This window comes from Centroberyx gerrardi, chromosome 23, assembly GCF_048128805.1.
Source record: "Centroberyx gerrardi isolate f3 chromosome 23, fCenGer3.hap1.cur.20231027, whole genome shotgun sequence".
Taxonomy (NCBI): Eukaryota; Metazoa; Chordata; class Actinopteri; order Beryciformes; family Berycidae; genus Centroberyx; species Centroberyx gerrardi.
Window position 1 is genome coordinate 14,351,311 of NC_136019.1, and position 19,530 is coordinate 14,370,840.

General features: G+C 44.1%; 1 protein-coding gene across 1 annotated transcript in view; it reads right to left on the reverse strand.

Moving 5' to 3' along the window:
* LOC139932723 (ADAMTS-like protein 1) overlaps positions 1-19,530 on the reverse strand; it is a 77,735-nt gene that overhangs the window by 30,073 nt on the left and 28,132 nt on the right. Inside the window, 5 exon segments of the mRNA XM_078291711.1 lie at positions 47-121; positions 436-562; positions 2,390-2,626; positions 3,186-3,231; positions 9,451-9,578. Of these exon segments, the coding sequence (XP_078147837.1) occupies positions 47-121; positions 436-562; positions 2,390-2,626; positions 3,186-3,231; positions 9,451-9,578 (613 nt within the window).

Genomic DNA, 19,530 nt, shown 5'->3' on the forward strand with positions numbered 1-19,530 from the left:
TAAGCTGTTTTGGATGGAAGGGCACCCTGGACCTACCAAGACTTACACAAGTGATCCGGCCCTTTCAGGACGAGACGCACGTGACGACTCCTGTAGGGGACGACGACAACTGTGTCCTCAGCTTGAGAGAGAGGGAGAGAGAGGGAGGGAGAGAGAGAGAGAGGGGGGGGGGGGGGGGGGGTGAGAGAGAGGGTGAGAGAGGGAGAGAGAGAGAGAGAGAGAGAGAGGGGGGGGGGGTGAGAGATTAGGGTGAGATAGGGAGAGAGAGAGAGAGAGAGAGCATGATGAGGTATGAGTAAGTATCCAACCAATATTTTCATTAATACATCAAAAGTATATAACAATAATACAATGTGAAACCCAACCCCAGGTTTAAGAGTTAGATCTTGTAGGAACATAAAACAGATAAAAACTGCCTGAGTAAAGATTCTTTACTTTTTCCTGAGGAATGCTGGGACTTGTAGTGTCCCCGCACCAGTCTGCAGGAAGATCCGTCTCCGTTGCACACACCACAGTTATCCTCCTTTGCCGTGCTCCCCAACTCGTGATCACAACCTACGATCTAACGAGACACAGGAAAAGCTAGACAATAAAAACCATACCCTGGACTTGTACAGTGACAATTCGAAGGCAATTCTCCAACAATAAAAATTGTTATGGAAATGGATTCATTTGATCTTCTAGATCTTATTAGATTCAGACAGGATTGCAAATGAGAACATTCCTGTTAAGATGTTCTGCAATAGTGCGAAAAGAATGAAGAAATACAAAGATAAGTGGAAAAAAATGTCCTGACATGTTCGCATGCAAGAAAGGAGAGGAAGAGCTGGGAAAACTAGTTGTTATGCCGGTTCCTTTAGACCTTTGGAATCCATGAAAAACAGGTTATTGGATAAACTACATTACTTCGACCCATGTAAACGTGTTAATAAAGTAATTGGTGTGCATGTAAAGGCACTTGTGGAGATAATCCCAATACCCATGTAGTATTCCATATTCTATCATACTGGATCTATTCTTTGTATTTGTCAGATAACATGCAGAATAGCTAATACAAAAATACAAAAATAGCTCAAAAGATTTAAACACACACACACACACACACACTATCATCACCAAACACGCTTTACCTTGTAGATCTAAAGAATGAGTTACACAACATCCCCTTTGAGCTGACTGTGAGCTTTGCAAAATAACATGTTACTTAGTGTTTTCTATTAAACATTATCTGCAACCATCCACAGTTGATTGATGGACTATTTCGTAAGTTCTGTCGGCAAGACAACGCCAAAACCACAGTGTGATTCTAAGCGGGGTGAGAGAGTGTTTTAAAACCCTCGCGTGTCTCTGCACACACAACGCCTCGGGACGCAATTCCATTCAACCAGGAAAAAATGCATTGTGAACCATTTCCTGGAATGTCAGTCAAAATCCCAAATCTTAGATACTGTTCTCATTCGGTATTCATTCACAAAGCATATGGCTTGGTGTCAGCATAACGCAACTCTCTGTGTATGGATGTTGCTGGATTTATTCACTTCTCATTCGGTGCTGCACCACAGTTGGTTCAGCGATTTGACCCCTTGGCAGCAGATAACAGGTATGTAGTGAATAGGTAAATAGGGCAAAGAGGTAAAAAATATGACCCATGCTGTGCGGCAGGTATGCAGAGTGCAGTATCTATAGCAGTGAATGGTGTCTTGTTATAGACTGGGATTTGCCTTTGGAATGTTTGGTTATCTAAATGAGCTGTTTTTCATTGTAATGCTACCAAAATGAACCAGAACATGAACTGTCCAACATAACAGGAATATGTGAATACATACAGTATATTCTGTTTTAGGGTGCATTTTCCCTTTATAGGCTTGTAAGGTCATCACTTGGCAGTAGCAAGTTTTTTCTACACCTTTTAAGGCCCAGACCTTTTGAGTTTAGACCATTTGGTCAAATATGTCTTTCCATTTTGAATTTGCTCCCATCCCCCTGGATGGGAACCTTACTGCTTCAGTAAGGAGTTGGGCAGCTGATTGAATCTCATTTGATGGTGTAAGATAGCACGATGGAAGAGTGTATTTTTTTCATATTTTCTCAATAACTATTGGTCCAAATCACATCAATCAATGTTTTTTTTGGTTTCTGGGAGGCCTCTCTGGAGAACAAATCAGCATCAACAATCATACAAAAGGTCCAAAGCCTGCAGCAGAGAGCTTGAAAATGAGAGCATGTAGTAGGTTACTTCCCCATTTTCTCTCCACAATGCTGCGAGTCTATAAGAATGATTTTGGCTTTTGGTGATTTCCAGACTAGGTACTGTACATGGAATAAAAAGAAATAAACACGAGCTCCTTGATGTCAGACTGCGACGCAGCTGTCTGACTCTCCCTCCTACCTGGCAGACTCCACTGATGCACATGTCCAAGGACTCGGTGTAACAGCGCGTCCCGTCCAGCACCTTGGGCGCCAGTTCCATCACGAGGCCCGAGCCCTTGGCTTTGCACTTGAGGGCGCAGGGGTTGTCCGGGTCGTTGTCCACCGGCAGCCACTCGTGGTACTGGCCCTGGTACCGCACATCTGCGTGAGCCGAACACTGCTGGGCGCGGAAGTCCCCCACATCTGGGGGGCAGTCCTGAGGGGAACAGAAAACAAAACATTTGAGTTTTTAATCAATGCAAAATACATCATTCGATTGTATATTTGTGTGGGAAGAAGGGTGCTATTGCCACATGCAGGTTGGGGTGGGTGGAGTTTGTTGTACATACTGGATTGTACATTAATTGAAAATCATTAAAAAAACATTTGCTCACAAGAAAAATATCAAAATCATTAAAACATCATGTGATATGTGAAAGCTGTTAATTCATTAGCATTAGAATTTGATTGCTATATACAGTACTATATACAGTACTATATACAGTACTAGTAGAAGTGTCTATTAATGGATTCAATGAAAACAACAATAGAGTTTGACGTTGGCCCCCCGCACGTCTCCGTTGCTCACTTTCTCTCACTCAGCAGGATCCCTGATCACAAATATACACTCCTAGACCATAAAACCTGGTCATATTTTTGCAGTTCTACCACACTGCATTCTCCATCACAGTTTGCCATCTCCATTTGTTCCAAGAGAAAACCACTTGAAAGAGCGATTGACGTCCATTACATAAAGATGAGTTTGCTGAACTTACCACATTACTGCATGTGCGATATTTGATATTCTGCCCTTCGCAGGTCCTGGAAAAGAAAGAAAAAAATGGACATGTGGGTGAACCGGCTTTGGGGGTGAATGATAAAACAAACCGCTGCGCGCACCAGTCATCTGCGGTCGGTGCACTGAAGGCAGCTGATGTTTCAACTGTCGGCTCCAAATCTCATCATTTTTTGAATTGCTGAGAAACGAATGGCTTTTAAGGAATGGAATCCTGCTGTGATGATGTGGCAAGCCGCAAAACAGGGGCTCATATGTAATGTATGGGGTACAAGACAAACTGTCTGACAAAGTGTTCTGTGGTATGTTCTCAAAGTTTACACAGTCTAATTCACACATTAATTCTCCCATGCATTAATAATTTAATCTCAAACTAGAATTGTCCAGTTCCAAAGGAGTATGATAAGGAACGCAAAAAAATCTGGATAAAGCAGGAAAACAAAGACTTTCCTTTAATGATTGTGAGTTGAACTGAAAAACTGAAAAAAGTAAGTTATGTTCTTTTGTAACCTTTGGAAAAAGAAAACTCGCAGTCTAGGTGAAATCCACTGGAATACACTCTCAGGTGTCATCCAGATCACCTTCAATAAGCAAATCCTTGCTTTTTAACCCCAGATACAGTAGTACAGCAAGTACAGGTTACGGTCTCTCCAAGCTGCGTCTGCTGAACAGATTGGAGCAGTGTTGGCGCACGGCTCTCTGGATGACAGTCTGCAGTGTCTCTGCCCAAATTATGGAGCTAACCACTTATTGAAAATTAGGATTCCTTTGTGCTTTGATGCTGAGTGATGATAAACCATAGATGGTGACTATGATAGGCCAATTATCCCAGACCCCAGTGGAAATTAATCAAAGGATACTCTTTTGAGTTTGGTAACTTAAGAGGAATTCCAGTGTCATCGGCCCTTAGCTAATCTGGAATCATGATTGGAGGCAACGGTTGCAGAGTTTGGACTCACGGATGAGCGAGGGCTTAAGGATTTTTACAATATTATTCCAGAGAGCGGAGGGAGTGGATGAGGAGCGCGTGGCATGGCAAGAACATTAGACCCTGTGACGAATCCAGACAGTTCCCACTGCCAAGCCAAACAGAAGGTCATGGGGCCCGAACCCAAACGAGACACTTTCAAAGACTAAAGGTTGAGAGACAGGTAGCAAAGATCTGGATCGGTGTGGAAAATCACACTGGGCCGGGCAATATATAATCTACACCAAAAAAAAAAAAAGAAGAAGAAAGAGGTCAAGGAAAAAAATGAATTTCCCTTTTCATTTCCTCTTGACTTGGGAAGCGACAGAGTGGAGGCCAACCAGGAGAAGGACGGTGACTGGGGATTCATCATGATGACATCATCGCAGGTTCGGGAAAAACAAACTGAAATTTCAGAATTCCCGGAGCTGACATGCAACTCCCAGAAGTAGACCTACAGTACACACACACACACACACAACTACCATGATCCTGCTCATTATGCCAAATATACATAAAAACACACAACTACAAAGACCTTGTTCATTGGCTAAATACACACACACACACACACACACACACACACACACACTGCTGCATATAGTTAAGTTAGCATCTAGCATGCCAACAACCTCATCCTCAGACAAGAAACAATGAGAACTCCCAATGTAATAACTCCATATATATGCATTGAAATGCCTGGCTCATTCACAGTAATGCCCATATACTTGTCATCGACTCGGCTCACTAGATTGAATGTAATTGCTGAATGTAATTGCATGCAGGGCTCCGTAAGCATTGCTATAATATTGATACATTTGAAGTGAATGAGCACTTGGAAATGGGGCCAATTTGGTAATGTATGAAATATGCTCTAGCTGCAGGGTTTTTGGTTATTTCAGAGAGCGAAGAACACTCAGGCCATCTCAGTAGGTTCATGTAAAGGGTGAGGAAGATAAGCAGAGGTGAGCAGATAAAGGCACTCCCTCCTTCCTTCCTTTGTTTATTCCTTCCTTGCTTTATTGCTTGCTTCCTTTCTTTATTTCTTCCTCCATTTCTACCTCTCATGCATTGTTTGCTCATGTATTTGTTCATTTGTTTGTTCCTTCCTTCCTTCATAATCACAAACATGTTCATACATGCCTCATATGATTCTCAAAATTGCCAGTTTCTTCCTAATCTAAAACCTTTTGAATTCCTAGCAATAGCCTTGGCCCAAAGACACAGTACATCACAAAAGAAAAGGAGCATGAATCCTATGTAACCTGTACACAGTCTTGTTGACTCTGGCAGTGAGTGGGTTCGGTAGAGAAGGGAGAGAAGGTGGTTTTAGCAATGCACAGGCCACGCAGAGGGTGGTCCCCCTACTGTAAAATACGAGACATGAGCACGGTGCCAGACTCAAGTTAATTAGATAATTCACTGCTTTGGAGAAAATTCACTTTTAATTGCCACCAAAACATAGCCTTTTAACACAGCTGTGGCATGCCTTTGGTGAAATTCCAAAACGCCACAGCCATTTAGTGTCACTGCCTGTAATTGCTGCAAATCAATGACCCCACGAATGGTAAAAACATCATTATCAGTAATGAAAAGGTTATAACAACACTTAAGACACGTAACACTTTGCCAACAGTTTATATTCTATTAGTGTGTGATGAGTGCAAAAATCATGATATCTTGATTTTCTATCACTATCTATCCCTAAACACGTCTTTCATGTTTGGATTATTCTCCTCATGGAACAATTTCTGACAGAGCAATTCAGATATTTAGCTGAGGCTCTAATTCAGAGCGACTTAATGAGTGAGCAGGTAGGGGTGGCTTGATGGACACAACTTTGGCTGTTGCAGGGGTTGAACCTGCATGGGACCTTCTGGTTGCAGGACGGCCCGTCTAACCACTCAAGCTCCCTGCCACTGCCCAGGACTGCTTGTCTTTGTCGGGAGATTTCTAAATCTCTGTAGGCATTTTCCTGCTGTTTTGGGCCGTTTTCCTCTATCTATCTCCACAAAGTAATGTCCCCAGAGATACATGATTGAATAAGGCATAACTCCAACAATTTCCAACCTGGACCCTATTTTCCCATCATACTGATTGATTCTGACCAACTTCTTGTCAATTGCTTCACTATAGAGCTACTTACGTCTTGCAGGGTGCGTGGCTCTCATGCATGGTCCGTGACATTTCTTTTTCTGTCTTCTTTCCTACTTTCCAACTATCTAAATAAAGTGAGATCAAGTGAGGAGACTGCCAACTCTTTAAAAGAAAAGTAATGACAAAAAGGAAAGACCAACAACCGCGGAGGCAAAAGGACTCTCAGGACCAATTAATATTATCAATTAATCAACCAACTGGCTCGGAGGGAAGTGAAATAGCAGTTTAGTCGTTTTGATTTGAGGCCCTGATTTCCATACCTTAGCTGCCAACCATGTGGCCTCATAAATAATAGAACAGTGCTTTCTCTTGCCATCGCACCCAATCCATATGTCCACACTTGTTTCAAACCAGCTATGCTGTTGTTAATATTGGAGCTTGTGATCAAGCAAAGTGTGTTGTATGGGCCGGACTAATGAGGGCAGGCAACGTGTGTTTAGTCTGTACTTGTGTATGTGCCCTTTTGGGAGGTTGTTTAGCTCATGTGCGTACGTACACTAGCAGTACGTAGAATGTGGCTCCTATGTGTGCGTGTGTGTGTGTGTGTGTGTGTGTGTGTGTGTGTGTGTTTAAAGGTCAGAGAGTTGGAGTAGGGTGGAATTGGTTTGGAGGGTGTTGCAGGCCCGTTTCCAGCCCCTCTCTCCCAGCAGTCACACACACAAGGGGCCTTGTCCTGTGCTCTTTAATGACGCCGTTTGATCTGCCACCCAGGCCAGGCTACCGGTCCCTCATTCCCACGCGATGGTGGGGTGAGGTGGGACGGGGTGGGATGGAGGGTCCTACCACTTGCTCAAGAACCCCATACATTACCCCAGCTACTGCCAAAGGACACACCAGTTTGTAAACACACCCCCCTAGACTCAAATACACATGAGCGTGTGCGCCCGCACACAAGCGCAGACACACACACAGACATACCGCCTGCATCCCACACGGAGCTCAAACCCCAAACACCTCTTAACACGTCAATTGCTTTTACAGCCAGTAGCATTCTGAGGTTTGCCTGACCAAAAGTTCTGGGCAAGCAAAGAGAAATGGCTGTTGTTGATATCATGAAATGAACTCCTCAAGAAGCCGTGGACCACAATGTTTGCAGTGCAGCGCAGGGGGGTCTGGCACTTTGAGCTTGAGGTTTTGACACAAGTGGGGCCTTTTTTTTTTTAGACATAATCAAAACTCTGGCTTCTCAGCCTGGTCCCCCAGTGGAGACAGATTCATGGATATGGCATGCAGCGAGCACCTTACGTCCCGGTCACGACCTCGAGTATGATCTGCGCTGTTTTGTCAGTGTGTCTTTGGACAGATGCATTGTTTTATCATCTCACTGAGTGGTCTTGTCACCGTTGGAGCTCCCTCTAAAGCCCCCAGCAGCGAAACAGAAGTGGCCTTTCCAGCAAAGCCCGCTGGGTACCTTGAGCGAGTGAGAGGTACGTTCTGGGAACTGTAAAGTGGAGGAATGCAGTGAAGTCACCGTGCAGTTATTTCCCAGTCTATAAATGTGACAACATTTCTATGGAAAACATACTCTCTCACTCATTCTGTCTCCTTCTTTCTCTCGCTCCTCAAATCCATTTGTAATTGGCCACTTTGCCCAGTACACTTGGCCTCCGAGCTTTAATCTTGAAGCCTACTGTGTTAGTTTGAAGCCTGTCCAACCGGGTGACTCTGGCATGAGGATGAAAGGATTGAGAGGTCCAAAGTGCAAGTTCGAGTTTGTCCCAAGATCTAAGCCAAGATGATGAGCAGTGGGAATCCGACCAATGTAGGCTCATTGCTTGCAGAGCCCCAGATCTATCTTGCAAAGGAGATATTTAGAGTGACATGTACTTTGGCAAAGGACATTGATTGTTATGCTCTGATCTGTGAAGAAACATGCCTGGGCCATTATTGATAATCAAATCCCTGCTGTCAATGATGAATTTGGGATTGAAGCACAGATGGCCGTCTAGACCATTTATAGGGGCGGGATGGGCAAGTGATCTCAGCTGACCCCTTAAGGCCATTTAACAGTCGTATAAAATGTATTTTGAGCACTTCCATTATAGCCCCTGGGAATGGGGCTAGCGGCGAGATTTACTCACGCTATTAGGGACTCTGTCTGGGTCTATTTGGCAGGATCGCGGTGAGCAAGAGAGAGAGAGAGAGAGAGAGAGAGACCCCCTCCTCCTCCTCTCCCCTGAATCTCAAACCATAATATGGCACTTTAATGGAAACCAGTCCAAACCCAGTCAGGACTTTGCTGTTTGAGAGAGGAGATTACCTCGGATTGTGTTTGAGCACACGCTTGCAAATTGTCCATGGGATGTTTCCATTTATCTATAGGTCAATGAGGTTCTAACTTGTAATTACACACATTCAATTTATATCCTCTCCGCCTGTGATGTATGCATCTCTTAAAGACAGAGACTTATTACGGAGCAATATTCTCTGAGTACTGTACTCATAAATGTCAACGTTTTTTATGTCCCTGGTTCTCATACTAGAGGTATGATTCCTATGCAATTTTGGCAAGTCGAAGACTATTGAATATTCAACCAGTAAAAGCAAAGTGGTGTGGTTACTGTATAAGCATGTTTGAGAACGGGCTGGAGGAGTCAAGAAAAGTAAGACGAAAAGTGATAAATAAAGGTGACGTCATCAAATTCATTCAACTAGTGCAGTGCCCGTTCAAAACATGCCTGTTCGGAACGGGCCGATTGCTTGGCCTCCGGTATTGCTGCTTGCAGCTTTCTCGAGAACCGCTCATCCAAACAACTTCACACTCGACACTGCACGTCCTTGGGTCCCCAGCAATACACCCGCCAAGTGTGAAGTAGATCGGACGGTTCTCGAGATATGCGAAGGACACACATACAGACAGAGATTCCTTGCTTTATAGTATGATGATAAATATCTTTTTTACTAAACTACATTTATTTGCAAAATATCATGAAGAACATTATTCTTATCCTGAGACATAGTATAATTGAAAACAAAATCATAAAAACTGAATAATATGGGACCTCACAAAGAGAAAAGAGAAACTGAGATTTAAAAAGGATGGAACAAGTAGGAGAAAATTAGGGTGAGAATTGGAGGAGAAGAAGGAAAAGAGGGATGCTGGCTGTGAGGAGAGCCTTACTTGGAACTGAGGCATCGTCGGAGGGAGTAGGAGGCTCCTCCTCCACAGGTACGGGAGCATTCGCTCCACGAGCCCCAGGCGTCCCACAGCGTGTCCCGGTCCTCTTCGGATCGAGCTGTCCGCGAACTCTGCACACCAGGAGAAAAGACATGACTTGAGGAAGAACGCAAGTGCAGAGTTTATACCTAGCATGGAAGGCCTTGAGCTATTCCCAGTGCCCATTTTCACTGTCAACACCTTATCCATTTTCCAGCTCTTCAACTTTGAGAGCAGGAGGCCAAAGCAGTTCAGATAAAAAGCACTTGGCATGGAAACCAATACCATCTTCATGCCAGATTGTCTGTCTTGACGATTCCTGCCAGCACACTGCCAGGACCCAATCAAACATTTAACATGATAAAAGTAAGTTATATAAGTTAAAATCATCTGTAATGCCACCTAGTGCATGCATTTTGATTTTGTTCTCATGCTGAATATTCCTCAGCCATACGAGTTGTGGCTTCCACCTAAAAATCTAGATTCAGTCATCAAACTGTTTAATCAAAATCTCTATAACGGCACACAAAAGAGCCAGCACTGCCGGTAGAGAGCCTAAACTAAAACCCAGGAGCTGTTGAAAACGAAAATGGAGTGCATGTGGCAGGATGAGATAGACGGAAATGGGAAGTAATCAAAAGCTCTCAACTTTTGCCCCTCGCATATTTCAGTCAAATGTCTGAATCATCCTTTACACTGTGAAATGTTAGTCCTCTCTTAACAAGCTCCAGTCCTCACTTGTGTGCCTCTCTCTCTCTCTCTCTTATAATTGCATCGTGCTGCATTTGGCAGCAGAAGGAGGGATATTACTGTGGGATCCAAGATCAATATTATGAGAAGATGAATTTTGCGCCTGCAAGGACAATGTGCATCTCAGATGTACCGTGACAGCCAAATAATGAAGATCCCCTCCACCCTCCACTCTATCTCACTCTTTTAACTCTCTCTCTCTCTTTTGCTCTTACTCTCCCTCTCAAGGCCATTTGTGTTTTCAGAGAGGACTTCACACTGTTGGACTGGCTCACCTTGCTCTGAGGCAGGTGTTTATTTGTACGGTGTCAAATGATTGGCATTGTCATGTGATGTGGATCATCTATGGCTGTGTATGAGTTATGTTTCTTTCTCTTGGCTCTACTCAACAACCTAGCTCTTCTCAATGCCCTTTGCAGAACCACATGAGTGAAATTACAGAACAACCTCGTCTGAATATCAGGCCCAAACAATTAGAGCGAAAGGGAAAAGAGATTACTTAGCAGTTGTTATCTAGGGACAGCTAAGCCTGGTAGAGGAATGCTTCTCAAAATCTGCCAGTGAGATTGAGGCCAGTGAAAAACCGGTTCTGTACCTGCTGAATAGAACTATAGTAGAGCATGAAAACCTGAAAAATGAAAAAGACTTAGTGGTATTGTAACTCAGGGGATTGGAACTAACAATGTGGCAAATCATCTACCTCCTATGGCAGCAGGAATGTGGCTCAATAGACTGGAGATCTGAGCGCATTCAATGAAATAATCAGCCATTCACTGGAGGTTTTAAGGCCATGAAAAGGAAAAGATGGATACAAAAGAAAAATTATCATTCCCCACAATCAAGTCAAGCACATAGGCAGTCTTTATGGGAGTGAGTGTACCATGCAGGGATATTTTCAGATAGCAGAAATAACTGGACCGCAGCTATTGTTCGCTGTAGAAAGCCTCCCACCACGGGACCTTTAAATCACTAGGCGGCAGCACTTTGTACATATTTCTTTTTTCTCCTGGCAATCAACAGTTTGTCGAGGAACTAGTGCGTCCAGCAGAGTTTTTGCCAGTGACTTAAAAAAATCACAAGGCCTTCAGATTAGAAATGAAATGTAAGCCACATCACCACTATTTGCCCTGAACAGGCTGAATAGGGCCCCAATTGAACTTTATGTCTAACACCTGCTCTGAAAAAGCCTTGTGCCCAGTGAACTGACAAATAGTTTACACCGAAGCTCCGGCTCCTTCCTTTTTAAATACACAACACAGCCTTGAGATTCAGAGGAAAAATTCAGGGTACACCGAGTCACTTGGACGTCTTTGGCCCCGTTCCCAGCGGCATGGCATTTTGCTTAGTTTACAATGACAAATGGATCTTGGAGAGGAAAGGAGATACAAGGTAATAATACGGCTCTGATTATTTTCTTTGGGCCACAGTAGCAAAAACACCCCTGCTGTATACTGTGGAGTGGGGTGGTGGGGGTGGAGAGGGCGCAAGGGTTCAGATTATTAAAAGTGGGGACTGATATAAATGGCTGTCAGTGCCGATGACGCCTGAGGAACAGCAGAGGGGAACGGCAAGACCTAAACACGGCCAACAGAGCGTGCGGTGAAACATATCGGCAACGGCGCTACTTTCCGCACGGGCCAACTACCTCGATGCTTGGATCCACAGCAAATAAACACAGGCTGCGCTCTGGGCAGCCGCTTAGCACACTGCCGTAATTCTCCTTTGAAAAGCAATCAGTGAATTTTGCACTCAATTACTGGCGGGAGCTATGTTGCGAAGCCAAGAGAGCCAGAGGCATATCAAGCCGAGAGAAGGCTGGTGAGGAAAGAGGAGGGAAAATAGATGGAGGGACGGAGGGACGGAGATGAGGAGTAATAGGTTGCTTGGCTGACTGCGCTGCTATTGTTCTCAATAAAAGGCAGAGGAACACGAGGCTCCGCTAATCGGACGGCCGTCCCGCTGGGGTTTGGATACAATAATCAAAAGGCTCAGATAACCACTTGGAGGCTTCCTGACCCTCCATCACTACATGTCCCACCTCTCCCTCTCTGATCCCTCCTGGGTGGTGTTTGCGTTGGCCGGCTTCACAGAGCGAGCAGGCGCTCTTTCTGACCGGGATCCACCCCACACTTGACTCACAGCGACACCTCAGACCCTGTCGAGACTCCAGGTGACACATTCCTTAACAGTGCCATTCAAAATGAAATCTCCACCTTCGGCTGATGTTTAGCCTCAACATGAAATTGTTGAAATGTTCTGTATTTCTAAATGAAAGCTAATTATCTCATCACAAGACACCTCGTACAGCATGTACATTTAGACATATTAGTTCTCCTAATCTCCTTTCCCTTGTCTCCACTATGAGAAAAACAGAGTAAACACATATGATTGCATAGGCTTCCTTGCTATCATCCATCCCATGTTTTCATATTGGATGAAGAAGAGGAAATGAGCTGACGATAAAAGATCACTGAGCTCCACATTATATTTATTCTGATGGACAGGCGCTATTTAAGTCACCTGTCAGCAGCTGAGACTAAGGACATATTCCTTGAAGATGGAAAACTCCTCGACAGGGGAAAGAAACCCGACTCCGGTGCCTCCTTTTGCAGACTATGTCAATATACATACGATGGCCTTTTCAGTTGGCAAGACATATGATCTTTGCACATCTGTTGAATCCCTTGTCCTCTGCTCCGCGCCGCACAGCACTGTACTCACCTTCATGCCACAAGGCGGTCACTGTAATGTGACAGGGAGACCCAACCTCAGAGAAAACAACTCGCTGACCCGCGCCTGCACGACAGGTCTCCTTTTATGACTTACATCAAAAACACTGAGGAGGCATGACGACTCTCGGTACGAGTAAATAAGACGACTCGCGTCACTTTAACTGCCTTGTTAAAGCTACTGCTGAGAGGACGCCAGGATCTGGAGAGTGCATTCCAACTGTATAGAGTCACATAATCATAAAACACATGCAAGCACTTCTGCACAATAAAAAATCTATTAGACCACATCATGATATATTTTCTGAATGCGCTACTTGGTATGACAAGTTGTTTTTCCCAGGAGATTCATGAAGTCATCCAAGGAAAAAGTAGACAACAAAACACCAAAAATAACAACATGAACCTCTTCTCTTTCTCAATAGGACAAAACAGACAGAAAACAGATGAAAGTAGATATTATTGTACAGTACCAGGAAAAGAAGTGCTGTCAGCAGAAGCCTGCAAGCTGAAAAATCTTGCTCCATGCCTTCTCAAATGACAAGTGTGCGATCTGATCACTCCAATTCTGAGTGTGTGTCTGTATGTGTGAGTGAGTGTGTGTGAGCCTGGTGTGTGATGCTCCTCTCTCTGGGTCACTCTGTCTGTGTGTCCTGCCTGCCTGCCGGCTCCTCTCTGACTTGCTCCCTCTCTTCCTCAGGAGTAAGCTGGGGAAGGGGAGGGAAGAGGAACGGGAGTGTGTGTCCGTGTGTGTGTGTGTGTGTGTGTGTGTGTGTGAGGTGCGTGTGTGTGTGAGGTGCGTGTGTGTGTGGGGGAGTAATCGGGGATCCAAACCCCCTGAGTCCTCAGGTCTGGCACACCAGCCAATCAATAAATGGGTCTCAGTCAAGCGTGCTAGTTCAAACAAGGAGCTGGCCAGCTGCAACTTCACAACTTCACACGTGTGTGTGTGTGTGTGTGTGTGTGTGTGTGTGTGTGTGTGTGTGTGTGTGTGTGTGTGTGTGTCTGTGTGCACACCGAGAGTTAAAGAGCAGGAATCATGGCAGACAGACAACAGCTGTAAACTAATTTTCTTCGACTTTCTTAATTCCCTCTTTTTTTAACTCCCTCCGTATCTCCAAACTCTTTTCATCTTTTCTTTCTTTTATTTCTCTCCTCTGTCATCCCTCCTTTTCATTTCTTCTCCTGAACTGTCTCATTTCCATCTCTTCAAATTTCCTCTTTCTATTTCTCTATCATTTTTGCTCATACCACTGTATCTCCTTTCCCTGCTTTTTGGGGGGCTGGACAGCTTTGCTCTGGCTATTGCCAGCATGTTTTTGAAATGCCAAAACTTCTCAGTCATACCACAGCAACTTTAAAAAAAACAGCTCATATTTGCATGCATGGAGAGATACATGCCGCCTCCAAACATACATGCAAACAAGATTGAGACACATTTGAGAGCGCATAATCCTGACTCTGCTGTGGTCTTCACAAGCGGAGGTTACATGCGCGAGCCCCATGTAAATCAGATGACACAGTCTGGTCGCAGAAGACGCAGCGATCAGGATAGATTTCTCAGCCACGGTCGCTCGTTTTTTCTATTCATTTATAGTGTCGGTGAGGAAAAAGCCTCCAGAAGCTTCAATAGACCCTTTCATAACATCTGGCGGTGTAGTGAACATTTGCACGGGGGAGGTGGGGAACAAGCCAGGTGTCCCCTGGAGGGACAATTCCTATGGTTATATAGAAAAACAACTGGTAAGATGGACAGCTCTTGGCACAGGGGGGATATACTGTACATTGAATAGCTTTCCAGTTTTAACTTTATTTGCAGTTGCGAGATATACAAAATCTGAAACAAAACATAGCATGAACAGCTTAAAAGAAGGAATAGAGCAGTCAAAGCTGGTGCCAAGCCTTAAGCTGGTACCCCTTGAAGTGACTTACATGATAGCAGGCGAAATATCATTCGGGCATTCAACCCTGAAGCTCCAAAGACAATAAAAACTCTGTGCCCTTCAAATCAAGACTTCAAATCCACCTCCCAATCAAACACCAAATCAGAAACCACATAATTGCTATCAATTAAGGTTGTGAGGAATGTGGTGCACTCCAGAGCAAATAGTCAGCAACTCTAATCACAACATGGGAACGGATGTTTCGACACTTGAGCGCTGCACACGCACACACACACACACACACACACACACACTGTTGACTTTTAGGTTCCATACTACAAACCCATATTGAAGTCTTACACTCTCTGCTTACAGTGCTTAGAAAACACCCTTGCATGGCACTTGGCTTGTTTGACTTGGTCGAGGGAAATGTCTCTGTACATTCTCTGAATTGGGATATCATCAAACACACACGCACACACACACATGCACACACACACACAAATCCACTTAACACCGGTGTATTTTGTGGTGCCAGAGGTGAGGGACAACACGCACATTTTCGCAGACTAACACAGAATTACACTCCCACGCACCCTTAATCCATAACCTTCCCATATTTGCTTTCAGAGGAGATTCGTCTCATATTTGCGAATGTATGACTTCAGAAAATAAACTGTGGCATCGATGGTGTGCCCAAAGTTTAAAACTAAACACCCAAGGAGGAAATTAATGTGTTGATTGACACCCGCTCGGAGCCAGCTCCCTACCACAGCATTGCTAGAGGTGTCTCCTGACAGTGAAAACAACGATCCAAGATGAAGACGAGGTGAGCAAAAGTGATACAGCGCATTGTTATTTTACACAAAGGCATGCATGGATTTAGGGAATTGATTGAAATGGTTCTTGCTAGATACAATGTTTGGACAATAATTACTCTTTCTTTCTTTTCCAGACAGAATTTGAGACAGAATTGAGACAGAAAGTGAGAAAAAGACTTTGCAAAGGGAGAAAGAAAGGGTCACATCCTATCCCTCTCCTTACCAAAAGTTAAAAAACGAAACCAAGAGGCAATTAAAAAGGGTAAGCCCTTCCCAGGTTCCCCGCTGAGATGATTTATTTATATAGGAAGCGAAGTTGCTGTCCAAAACGTAAAGGCTGAACAAGCAATAAACAGCCTCGCTCGCATGCTGCACTATCCCTCACATAAACGCTTTTTATATTCCAAATGGAAAATGACTGAGACGTTTCCATGAGGCGAGATGTGAGCCTCGAGATAATGACCGCGATGTAGGAAGCTGCACCACAGCTCTAAATCTCTAGCATCACGTTGCCAGTTATTCCTTTGGGAATAATCACGTTGCCAGTTATTCCTTTGGGCTTTTTTTTTTTTCCTCAAATTCTATGTTCTCGTGATAATTGGTGGTAAAACACACACTTTTATCCATACATATGCTATAAGTGAAAAGCACTGCTATGGATGAAGCATACAATTACTACAATGTGGGTTGCTGATCCTATTTAGAAGGAATATCAGTTAAACTTGCTGGGTGCTTTGACTTTTTGTCAACATGAGAAGACACAAACTCAATAATTGTTCATACATTTTTGAAAATAGAACCGAAACGTTTCAACACTGCAGCTATCATTACTCACTGTGGAGTAAAATGGTAACAGAGAAGCTCTCCCATGCAAAATAACACATAAATGTAAAGTGAGATTATTTTTCAACTCTTGTCAAGGGTCAGCAGCAGGCTTTCCTAGCAGCAGCGCTTCAGCAACTGATCCCTTCCTCTATTCCTTTGTGGCGGAATAAAAGGTCAAATTAAAAGATTGCCATATCACGGGGGTGACGACCTGAGCGAGCGGGCCCTTGGGTCCCGGAGGTGTCTCAGGGAGAGAGAGAAATGGAGCTAAAGTTACCGGCGGCTGACATTAAGTTACATCCAAGAGCCCAAGCGCTCGGCTCCCACGAGGAGACTTAAATTGTTCAGGCGGGATAAATGGTAGCCTCCCGCCCGCCCCCGCAAACGACGCATGTGCTCCAGGCATGATTTACACCAAAGCCATTGTTTAAAAAGCTTTCCGGGCTACAGTATAAAATGTTTTACCAGGACAGGAATTTTACGGCCTGCAGCTGAAAATCAACCACACTTCCCCGTTTCCCCCAAAACCAGAGGATTAAAATAAAAATGTAATTCCCCCACAATCAGCTAAATCCAATTTAAGCCAGATGGGGGGGAGTGACTGGCAGAATGGCAACTCAAAGATATGAAGTAAGACAGACTAAGCAGTATTAATGCTAAAACAGACACTTTAAAAGGTTAAATGACACAACAGCACATAAAATACTCCTTAAATGTTTTCTTTATGGAACTAGTCAGTCCTTGATGAAGCCAAAAGGTGGGAATATCAGCATTACAGTTCCTCTAGACGCTGGCCGCTCTTACTTCAGAAATATGATCTATGTCTTCTTTAAAACTTTAGACAAAGACTTTTTTCATCCTTTCATCTTTCACCCATACTGCATTATCATGCGTCCTATCTTTCTTCTTGTTTGCTCACTCACTATTTAAGGTGGTGAGGTGGTCCATTGGATCGTTGGGTCCGGGAGTGATAGCACTATTTGGTTGCAAACTTTGGTAGTAATATGAAGATGACAGATTTACCGAGCCATAAACACACCTTCTGAGGATACTGTATCATGGCTGAGGAGAGAGGGGGGAGAGTGTTGCATGTGAGGCCATTTTGGGGATAAATAATGCACTCAAGGGAAAGACAAATGCCAAATTGGCCTTTAACGGGCCCATCTCCGCTGGCATACGGTACGGCAGACCTCATGACAGAACCCAGAGCCTAAACTCCCCTCCGAGGGAGATATTTGTTCTGCCTGGATATTGGTCCCAGAAGCTATTACGGCACGAATGAAAACAAAATGATTTGTTTCTCAGAAGTTTCTAGCAATCACAAATAAGGTCTTGTCAACTCGCACGGCGCAGGACAATCCGGTGAGGAAATCTCAGGACGGTGTTGTGCTGGATGGGTTCACAGTAGTAGGTTGGCCATTTAAAAACGGCTGATATTTTACATCAGCTATAAAAACAGGCCAAAGAATTTATGGCAAGGTTTCCAATGACATCAACATCATTTCATTTGAGACTCTTGATAAGAAGACAAGTTATGGCTTGCAAAGACCCATCCGATTAGTTTAATAATCATTGAAAAATATATAATTAAATGTATGTATCTTTATGGTGACGATTTGAATAACCACGGTCTGATCCCACCTGAGCGAGCCTCTAAACCTCCACATGTAGCCTCCAGCGCAGAGGAGGAACGGGCCACGTAATTAAGAATCAGCAGTGACATTTATGGCTTCCTGAAACTCTGTTCATAAGTTCTCAGCACCGAGCTTTTCCCATTAGCACATGCAGGGGAGCTCATATGTTTTAGCAGCTTTCTGGTGAACGTGCAGGCAAACTCCACCAGGGTCCCACTAAACCAACAGTTACCCAACCCCCCCCACACACACACACACACACACACACCCTTAACCCAACCAGGGCCACTGTGGCGTTTTAAAGGGGGTATGACAGGAGGGGATGTGCATAAATTAGCCGTGTAAAGCCGCTGGAGTCGGCTAAACTGCCCCGCCAAGGTGGGTCGGGAGGAAACTGGGAGCGTGGGACTTGCATTCAGATCTGGGCAGACGCTAAGCGCTGTGGCTTATTTATGGACTCCCACCCACCTTCAAGCTTGACTGATCCCCCTGTGCTTCAAAATGGAGACCATATTGCCATATTATCTGGTTATTGCAGGGGTTTTTTCTGAATTGTTTACACACGTTCTCTGAAACTGTACCTCATTTTCTCAAAACTCTAAACACAAAATCAATAAAACAAGTTGACCTGGACCTAGATAACTTTGGAAATTTGGAGATTTAAGAAGATACACCATACATCATCTATATTTGAGAGAATTATACATTTGCATTTGAAGAGTTTATGCCATGAGTTCCAATGATTTACAACCTCCAAAAACACTCGCTTTAGGCCACAGACCCCCATTTGAAAAGGTTTTAGTCCCGGGGATCTGAGAAGAATTTGTAGAGAGAGTGAAAGCTCTGATCTTTCTTATATACTCTCCCATTGTTTTAACATGTAGCCAGTTAAGTAACAGTGAAATTAAATTATTCCTCATTTCGCTGGGGACCGCCAAGAACCCCTTCAAGAACCCCTGAGGGTCCCTGGACTCCAGTTTGGCGACCACTGGTTTACGCTATTTGAAGCTTTCCCATATCAAAATACAATTGTGAAATCAATAAATTAACCCATAAAATACAGGTTTCTTTCCACAGTAGACACTGATGTGTGTGGACTATCTCTGGCAGCAGTGACTGCACACTCTCTCTCTCTCTCTCTCTCTCTCTCTCTCTCTCTCTCTCTGTGTCTCTCTCTCTCTCTCTCTCTCTCTGCCCTGTGAAACTGAACAGAAGACATCACTGCCGCATCTGGGCCTGTTCACATTCGACACGCATCCTGCTCTTGTCATCCGTTCCCCCCTAAACTCCTTCCTGTCTGGTTGACTAATTTGTTTTGGTTTCCTAATGTAACTTCATACAAAATTAGTCAGAAGTTAGATACACTGGAAATTTAGCTGACTTGTGGGAAGGCTGGTACCTT